Source organism: Drosophila subpulchrella, chromosome 3R (genome assembly GCF_014743375.2).
Source record: "Drosophila subpulchrella strain 33 F10 #4 breed RU33 chromosome 3R, RU_Dsub_v1.1 Primary Assembly, whole genome shotgun sequence".
In the NCBI taxonomy this organism is placed as follows: Eukaryota; Metazoa; Arthropoda; class Insecta; order Diptera; family Drosophilidae; genus Drosophila; species Drosophila subpulchrella.
Window position 1 is genome coordinate 8,821,073 of NC_050609.1, and position 10,222 is coordinate 8,831,294.

General features: G+C 44.1%; 1 protein-coding gene across 1 annotated transcript; it reads left to right on the forward strand.

The window, feature by feature from the left end:
- The first annotated feature begins 441 nt into the window (after nucleotides 1-441).
- Nucleotides 442-9,431, forward strand: LOC119553618 (box A-binding factor). Its single transcript, XM_037864089.1, has 6 exons — nucleotides 442-876; nucleotides 4,758-5,092; nucleotides 5,744-6,704; nucleotides 6,887-7,382; nucleotides 8,562-8,886; nucleotides 8,954-9,431. The coding sequence occupies exons 1-6, from the start codon at nucleotides 832-834 to the stop codon at nucleotides 9,048-9,050; spliced, it is 2,259 nt and encodes a 752-aa protein (XP_037720017.1). The 5' UTR covers nucleotides 442-831; the 3' UTR covers nucleotides 9,051-9,431.
- The last annotated feature ends 791 nt before the right edge of the window (nucleotides 9,432-10,222 follow it).

Below are 10,222 nucleotides of genomic sequence, written 5' to 3' on the forward strand. Positions count from 1 at the left end.
AAAAGTGTTTTATGAGTGCAATTAGAAAATGCGCTAGACTAAATTGCACAATTGACAAATAGCTGAGGGGGGTGGCGGCGAGGAAAAGAGCCGGGGTAGAAATGGAATCGGAATCAAATGTGCTGGGCTGGCTGAACTGAACTCTTCGTAACTTGGGAATATGGATACTTCGGAGCAGAGCACGCAGGCGCAATTTGTACGAGTATCTCACGGATACTTATCGCATCGGTGGTACCCACACTCGGGTGGTTCCTTATCGCGTATATGGCGATAAGATAACCAATACCAGGTCGGGCGGTACAGAATAAATCATAACGCTGCCGCACACCGACAGGACCGCGCACCCACACAGGTGTGGGTCCGCCCAACCGCAGAGGTGCTCCGTGTGCATCGGTGTGGGTAGCTAATTGGGCGGCAAACGCGCAATGCGTCGTCGTCGTTGTTGTCATCATCATCGCAAGTGAGGCGTTCGCGGTTCGCGGGTTTCAGTGTTCGGTGTTGAGAGCCCAGAGACCAGACCCCAGAGACCAGAACCCCTGACAGAGTCGAGTTGGTCTCGAAAAAATAGCACTTCGTATCACTGCTTACCGCTAAAGGTTCCGCGCGCGGGCCACAACCACAATTGCTACCACGGATGACGGCACCAGATCGCCCCTAAAAAGTTCCTCTTACTATATTCCACATTTTGCGCGCCAAAGATTGCCAGAGGAAGAAGTGCCCCCATGTGATAACTTTCTAAAAAACACCGAAACGAATACACAAGTGATAAAAACCAAACTTAGATAAAACGCTGGAACAAACCACAAGAAGCGACGAGGGTAAATCAATTTGATGGTCTGCAAAACTATCTCTACGAGTGTAAAAATGCAGCTGAAGGTGGGTAAAAAGTCCATAAGTATAAATATATATGTGAATAAATCTTTTTTGTATTATTTACCATTTTGGTTTATATTTTCTTAACCGATCTTTACAAAGTTATATTTTAAAACCACCCAGCTAATGTGCAAATTCAATATCCCCGATGAGAATATAAACTGGCTCATTTATAAAATTAACGTGAACTCTTTTAACACACATTTAAATACCTTTTTGAGGCTCAATTTACGAGATCTCTATAAGCCTATCTATCATTTCAACTTTGTTGAAAAGACAAGATCATAAAAGTTTTTTACATTTTCTCACACAAGTTCATTAAGCTAAATAGACATGCCATATAGGGCCATAAAAAGCAGACCATTCAAGTTTATAGATCAGCCGCAAAACACCAATAAATATTAATTAATTAATTAATGGAGTATAAGGGAGCTTTCAAAGGAGTTTATAGCACAAAAACAGTTTAAAGCGGCCATATAAATTTCAGATCCTTTCAAGTACCAACTTTCCAGTAAACGGCAGCGGTCTAGATTTTTTTTTCAGTTCTAGCGCCAGTAAATGAGATAAGACAAATTGATTTATAATGAATGAGTCATCTGGGATGCAGCGGCAAAACTGCGACACTTATTTTTGAGTCCCCGCTCTTAAAAGAAAAACCGAACCCATTAAGAAAACGAAAATGTGAACGAAAACGAGAACGAGGCAACAAAAAAGCAAGTTAAATGTGGAAAGATGGCTAATCTTTATGAGGCCCAAATTTCAGCTGCGATCGGAGGTGGCGTCAAAATACCTTTGACAAAAATACAATTTGAAACACGCTAGCCGACTTCTTTTACCTCTACTTCCACTTCATTCATGAAAAAAAGGACAATTTTGTTGTCGATGGTTCAGCAAGGATAATGTGAAATTTATGTCAATCTTATCACCTCGCTTTGGTCCTGGTTCTTTATCCCTGTCTCGAGCCTATCCTTCGGGTTTTTTTTGGGGTGGGTTTATGAATGGACCGGCGATTGCCAACCCCTGGCCCATCTGGGGGTTACTTTTTCCAGCCGGAAGTGGCCAGGGATAGTGAGTCCACCAATCGAAGGCCAGTACCTTAACAGTCCCTCAATGGCGGCATCGATAGTTGCAGTTCCAGTTGCAGATACTTTTATTAGACACGCGTCGCCAGTTGACAGTTGATAGCTAAAAGGGCTGATAGGCCGAGTCAGAAGGTTGCGATTGATGGCCCTTTAATAGAGCTGTAAATGCAGCTGGCTCTAAATGCCGAACTGCTATCTCATTTTCATTAGCCAACTGCAATGGACTTTAATTAATCGGGGAATCTTCTAATGATGGGCAGATAGAAAGAGTAAAGATGGTATGTTATGTTGTACTGACGTACTACGTTTTTGTTAGGAATCATTTTTATTAACTCTTTTAAAATTTAAGTTTTAATAAATTTTTATTCTATTATCTTGATAATTTATTTTATAAAGCTCTCTTTGTTTTCTAACGCACCCCGCTTGCAATATTATGCAATATTATATTATCTTTGAGTGTTTTCCTACTAGGTTTCGTTACTACAACGTAAGACTTTCTTTCTTTACTTGTTTTGTATTATTAAAAGTATAAGATATGCGAAATATCATTAATTCATTTCGGAAAATATTGTGATATATTCTATTTGTAAATCCGAATAAGAAATGATATGTTGAACTCTAAAAGTCCTTTAAAATATATATTTGGAAAAACACTCCACTGATATTTGTGTTGAAACGCGGAATCGCAACTGGAAAATGGTATAATCTAAAATATTAGCTTTGCCGATTTAATATATTATAGAAATGTAGAGTAAGTCGGAAAGTCTCTGATTGTTGGGTCAGAGCTGCCTTCGAAATTTGCTCAACCACAAACTCAAGCTCAACGAAAGCGAAATGAGGTGCGATTATATATAGCCAATATCTGTTGTTTATATAGATAAAGTCGGCCGTACAGTTGTGGGTGTGACTGGGCAGATTTCATTCATAAGTTCAACGGGCCCCACACCCTCGCAATGGGTCTTGACTAAGCCGAGCAAATAGCACATGCCACACTCTCTCTCGCGGTGACAAACACAGCCGACTTGCCCAACTTATTGTAATTCTTGGATTTATCTGTCCCTATTGATGACGTAGCTGGGGAATGGGGACGGGAACTCCGACGGGGGATACCAACCATGACCTCTCAGACTCAGCCAGAAGGCCCAGCAGCAGCAGCAGCTGATTATGTACATTGATAGCGCCCCCGGATAAGATATTGTCCGTATCGTTCGGCCGTAGTATCTTAACTTTTTGCGGTACATGGCACGTGCATGGGGGCATGGGCATACACACCTATCGTACTACTATATACACACTCAAAGTCGGGTTTATCTGCATTTGGCTAGCCGATTGTCAAAGTGACGTTTGTGCCACATTATCTGGCTCAATGGCTCACTTCCCATCCAGGGAACTCTTTGAACTTTGGCCAAGACGTCGAAAACTTGGTGTACTAATGTTTGAAGTCAAAACATTTAGTTTTCCATGGAACTCATCCTTCCTCTTCCGTTTCTTCCACGTAAATAGTTAAACTTTGCACTTGGTAAGCGGGTAATTTTTCATTTTTATGACTTGTCAACTCATCCCAATGAATCACTTTTGGCATTAGCTTGTATCCACACATAAAGTGTATCAATCATTTCTGGCAAGTCAACCGAAAGTTCCGCGTAAAATGAATCAATTATTATTTAACGGAGGGTAAATAAATATATATTTTGGATTTTGTTTAAGGAGCTCTTCCATGAAATGAATTTCTAAAAAATATGTTATAATAAGGGTATAAATGTGTGCTAATACGTAAACAACTTTTTCGAAATACCTTCTCATCACAAAATCCAGGTCGCCAAGTAGCAAAGCTGTGAAAAATTTGTATTCTTAAAATATTCTAGGGGATATATTTTACATAGTAAAACTAAGATACTTTGTTTAAAAATATCAATTTTACTTATTAAAATGTTTTCACAGCGTTATTTGAAACAATGTTTTAATGTAGTACCCTGGTAAATCCGACTTGCTGTATTGCTATTCTTGAATATTGATTTTGTTATGGATTTCCCCCGATGTGTGTGTATTGAATGGTTACACATAGGCGTACACACTTTATATTTTATATTTATAGCTATAGTAAAGCCCCAAAGCTATATGACACTTGTCAAGAGCGGACTGGCGGCAAATTCCGAGTGGGCTCCATAGTGAATCAGGTGACAGTGACGATCAAATGTGTTGACACAAAATTCGAGGATGGTTATGGGTATGGGGATGGGGTCCCAGGTGGAAGTGGAAATGGAAGTGCCACCCCCAACGAAATGAGGTCATAAACCCATAGCAACTAACGTACAGGCGGGGAAAGCAAAGCGATTTTATGACCAGCTTTAATTTCCGCCAAAAGCAAAAAACAAAAAACCAAAAAAAACCCAAATACACAGAAAAAACGAAAACGAAACCAAGAAACCGCACTGAGTTTAGGGTTCTGTGAGCAAATACTTCTTCTGGTGGAAATGAAATGGAATAAAAGTGAAAAATATGTTCGACAATGTTGACACTGAGCGGTTTTCAAGCCCGTCTCTGTTTCGGTTTCTGGTACTTTATGGTCGTATATTGTAGGCGACAAATTGAGCTGTGAGTCGAGAGCGGGCGGCCCCTTTGAAGACCGACTCAGTCGTCTTGGCCCGGACTTGCGTCTTTTGTTGACTTTTGTGGCGGAAATCGAGGCGGCCAGGCGGCCAGACGACCAGTTCGCACTCCTCGGCCGGAACTGGAGCCACACTTTTGAGGCAAGCCGAGCGAAATCATAGCCATTCAACACTTGTCGCTTGCTCATTGCAGATGGAACAGCAGACAACGCAGCAGCAGCAGCAGCAACAGCAACAATTGCAACAGCAGCAGCAGCAGCAGCAGCAACAGCAGACTCTGACCAAGCAGCAGCTCCAATTGCTGGACAAGATCAAGCTCGAGTCCAGCAACGGTGCCGAGCAACTGGCCCAGCAGGCAGCTGGCAATCTGGAGGAGCAACAGGAGCAGCAGCAGCAGCAACAGCAGCAACCTGCAACATCGGTGGGCGTGGTGGTGCAGACCAGCCAGGCGGGGGTCAGCGAGCCGGAGGAGCAGTACGTGGTGGTGCCACGCATCCAGCGACGCATCCTCACCACAGCGGGCACACTGTGAGTATAAAAATAATAATTATACAAAGAATTATTGGTGAACAAAAAAATTGGGTTTTAAAAGCAGTGGTCGCTAGCAGAGGTCAAAAGCCTATCCCATGTGGTACGATTTTTCTTTGCGACCGTTGTGCAGTAAACGGTCTGTCGACCACAGCTTTAAAGTAATTGCGCTATAGAATTACTGTGTTCTATAACACGTAAAATAAACGATTTTCTACAATTTTCTATAAAATTGTCCTTAATATATGTGTGCAGTCAAATTTTCACAGCTCGAAATTCCCTTACTCTAACCTTTTATAAATCGAAGTAACTTTACTAACAGTATAGACTAGAAATTACCATTAGAAATCTCCATACCTCTAGCATTTTTGGTGGTAGATCGAGGTTTATGTGATGGTAGTGCTGCTATACATTTTGCAATACTACTTTAAAAAATTTCAGTAAACTAAAGCTTAAAAGTTTGTATGATATCAAATTAAAAATTCATCTTTAATACCAATATGGTAATACAAGAAAAAAAGCTTCACAGGAAACCTTACAGAAAATAAAAATAAATAAAGAGCTAGAGGGTACTGTTAAGTAGTTATATTAAATATTTATTTGTTATTTTTTCTCATTTCCTTATAATAATAAATGCAATCAAAATTTCAGCGAACTTAACGAAGCTCGCGAAGGAGAGCCCAGCACAAACGCCAGCAACGCTAGCTCGGGATCCGCTCCGGATAGCCACATCGAGTACCAACGGAGTGCCCACCATTCGCCCGGAGCTCCAGCCACCCACTACGTGCAGATGGCGCCAAGGAATGCAGAGGTTCCGGAGCAGGTGGGTGCCGCCGCTGGAGCACCACCTGGCACCATATTCGCCTATTCCTCGGGTCCGATCATCTGCTCTGGCGACGATGTGGCGGCCATTAAAATAGAAACCATCGAGAAGGGAGAACCTTCTTCCGAGTCGCAACAGCAACAGCAGCAGCAGCAACTGCAGCAACACCAGCAACAGCAGCAGCAATCGCAATGTCCCACGCCCAACGGCGGAAGCTACGGGGAGACCATAGTGATCAGCAGCGAGGCGGAGGCACTGCAGCATCATCACCAGCAACAGCAGCAGCAGCAGCAACACCAGCAGCAGCAGCAGCAGCAGCAACAACACCACCAACATCAGGCGGCAGCTGCAGCGGCGGCGGCCCAAGCGGTCCACATAGCCACCAGTTCGCATGGTGGCACCGTGCGCTTCGTCACGGAGGATGGCCGCTTCACCACCGCCGGACCGGAGACCTCCGGCTCGAATCTTTACTACGATGCCCCCGTGGTGGACGGCAGTGTGCATGCCAATGAGTCCAAGACCTATGCCGACCTGGGCAACGCCTACTCCCCCTTCCCGGCCAGCGCCGGCTTCACCAGCAACAGCTATGCGGCCACCCTGCAGCAGGGCAACACCATCTACAGTGTTCCGGGCACCGGGCAGTTCCTGGCCAAGTCCGAGTCCGGCCTGAATCAGCTGCGCCAGGCCGGACCGGCCACCTTCCAGACGATAGCCTTCAACGACGGCGGCAATGCCATCGAGGCTCTGTGGACATCGCCTGCTCCGCCGGAGTACCAGAATGTAAACTTTGTGAGTGCTAACCAAATATAGAGATACAACTAGATAGGGATAATAATAGATAGATGGATACATTTATAATATAAAGACTTTTAAATGTAGAATTTGTTTAATAAATTGTTATAATATTTGTTTGCCCTTAAAATAATTTCCTTAATCCTTTATTAACCGAACTCTTCCGTGCTCCATTTCAGGGCAACTTCCATCCGCAGGTGATTGATGAGTACGCAACGGGCAACATGACCGCCACCCACTGGACGCCCTCCGGCAGCATCGGGCAGTACGATGGAAGTCTGGTGAGCGCCTCGTCCACCTCGTCCCCGAACCACGAACTGAAGTGCGAGAACTGCCACTCGCCGTTCATGCGAAAGGGCACCGAGTACTTCTGTCCCAACTGCCCGCCCTTTATGAGGATGCCGCCAAGGATGCCCCAGCGGCAGGCGAAGCCCAAGGCCGCCGCCGCCCCCAACAACCGACGGAATGGGGTCACCTGCGCCAACTGCCAGACCAACTCGACGACCTTGTGGAGGCGCAACAACGAGGGAAATCCCGTGTGCAACGCCTGCGGCCTGTACTACAAGCTGCACAACATGAACCGCCCACTGTCGATGAAGAAGGAGGGCATCCAGAAGCGCAAGCGGAAGCCAAAGAACAACGGAGGAGCCCCCATGCACCGGGCACCGCTGCCAAGTAAGTAGTCCCAGCGGAACTCAACCAGGGTGATCACTAGACCTTGGAACATTCTTTTATTTGGATGAGATACACAAAACCACAAACATTGAACCTTGATTAAAAAAAATCTTTGTTAGTTAGAATATTTGAGAATTCCACCACAAAGTAATAGAGGTATCCTACGTCTAAATCGGGATCCGAGTTCCCAAGATATGCAATCTAGAAGTGATGTTTTGTGTTCCGATACTGAAACCCATTGGGAATACGGAAAAATTTAACTTGAAAATGGGGTAAAATTTTAACCCTCGCTTATAAGAAATATTTTAATTTAGATTATTAGAAAATTTAACCACAAGCTCGAGGGGGTATCCCACGTCCAAATCGGAATCATATAACTAAAGTTATGGAAACTAGAAGTGCACCTTTGGGTTCCGATACTGAAAGCCTTTTGAAAATACGGAAAAATCGAACATGACAAAGGGTTAAAATTTTGACCCTCGCTAAAAAGAAACATTTTAATTTAGATTATTAGAAAATTTAACCACCATCTCAAAGAGGTATCCCACGTCTAAATCGGGATCCAAATAACCAAGTTATGGAATCTTGAAGTGCAGTTTTGAGTTCCAATACTGAAATCCATTTGAAATACGAAAAAATCGAACATGACAATGGGCTAAAGATTTGACCCCCGTTTAAATCGAATGTTTGAATGTAGAATATAAGGGAATTTCACCACAAACTCTGAGTGATATTTTACGTCCGAATCGGGATACTATAACTCAAGTTATGGAGTCTAGAAGACCAGTTTTGGGTTCCCATTCTGAAAACATTGGAAATAAGGAAATATTATATATATGTAAATGGGATAAAATTTTGACCCTCGCAGAAATAAACATTTAATTTAGATTATCAGAGAATTTATACACAAACTCATAAACAAATATATACACAAGTTATGGAATCTTAAAGTGCAGTTATGGGTTCCAGTACTAAAAGCTATTGGGAATACGAAAATATAGAACATGAAAGTGGGTTAAAAATTAGATTTAAAAGATAAACTTGATTGTAGAATATTAGAGAATCCAGTTGGTGATTAAACAAAAAAGTAGTGTGATCTATTGGCCTTGGGGCCACAAAATAGTTATACAAAATTGAAACTAATCCCAACTCTTGGCCTGTTCCTGTTTCCCACCCCAGGCATGTCCCAAGGAGTCAACCTGATGGCGAACAGTCCGCTGTATCCATCCCAGGTGCCGGTGAGCATGCTGAGTGGCCAGCAGAACGCCAGTCCGGAGCTGCACGACATGTCGACGACGGGTCCGGCGGGTGGTGGTCAGCGGGTGGTGGCCATTTCGCTGAATTCGACGGCACCACCGCCCACCACCGACGGAACGCTCAACATGTCCGCTCGCCACCATGTGACCGGTGAGAGCCACTCCCCCTACAGCCAGCAGTCGACGCCCCAAAGTCAGTCGCCGCATCTGCCCAGTACGGTGACGATAAACCGCCAGATAGTTCAGCCGTAAGTTGAAGATACTCATCCTGATCTCCCATTGACCGCTATAACAATGATCTATTATATCCCACAGAGTTCCCACCATCGAAAGCGGTCGCAGTTCCAATAGCGAACTCACCCCCAGCGTAATCACACGCACTGGACTGCCAGAGCGATCATCGAATAACTAACTAATAACTAACTTCAGCTAACTTCGCACTATATTTAATTTAACTTTAATCTTATAAACCAAAATGTCAAATTTGCCAAAATATTTATTTAAGCCCTAGGATAGTACATTTATAGAGCCAAGACCAATGTCCCAGTTAGGGGAAGACTTGCAGTGACCTTTCCAAAACTTGAAAGTCTTCCTCCTTTTTAGTCAAGTGCTTACAGCAAATATAGTTTGAAATGTTGATTTGTGCCAACCACTTAGGATCACTTAGGATCACTTTCGTATCGAGTATAGCCAAGTATAGTATACATATAGCGAGAACAGCACAAGCCCATAATGAAGCCTACGATTTTGTATGTTTAAGCCTCTTTTTTTAATTCTACAAAATAAATAAGTTGTAAACGCAAGGCACTCGGGACTTTGATGGCTCTACCAGGATGGAAGAGACCTCTCCGGAGCTCGTTATATTTCATTGTCAACAATTTGGCAGCCAACCAAATTGATCCAAATTAATTTTAATGACCCCCACAGACCACAGACAGCGCGAGACCATAAAATCTTAACAAGCTGGATGGCAAGAGCAGCGGCATGGGGTTCAGGAACGGAATTGGGATCGGTATCGGGATCGGAGACCCCTGGAGCAGTGTCTAAATAGCGATTTGGTGTCATCGCTTAAAAGCCTGTCCGACGCACAGTAACGCCACCGCCTGCAGCCGCTGCCTTTGATCTGTTGAAGGGTATTCGGATTATGGTATGGTATTGGTTTCGGTACTGGTATACCATACGGTTCGGTACGGTATGGTATGGTATGGCAAAAATGCCCCACAGCCCGAAGATGGAGTCCAGTTCTCCGCTCGAAGGCCGAAGGAGGTATAATATTAACGCCTTGCCTTTGTCCGAGCCTTCTTTTTGTTTTCGTTTTTGTTTTTGGCGTACGCTCGATCAATTAGGCAAACTTGTTTTACGACCGCTTTTATTAGCGTCCGCTCTGGCCGGCGCTCCAAGTTTGCCGAGTCCCAGAGTCCCCGGCTCAAGAGGAGACTTGGCTTAAAGTCGCGGTTGCGGTTGTGGTCTCCAGAGACCGGGGTGCGAATGAGTAATGAGACGGCGGCCCCAGCACCCGGCAGCTATGGAATGTGTTGGCAAAAATTATGTGCAGCGTCAAGTTGGGCAAGTGGAATGGAATGG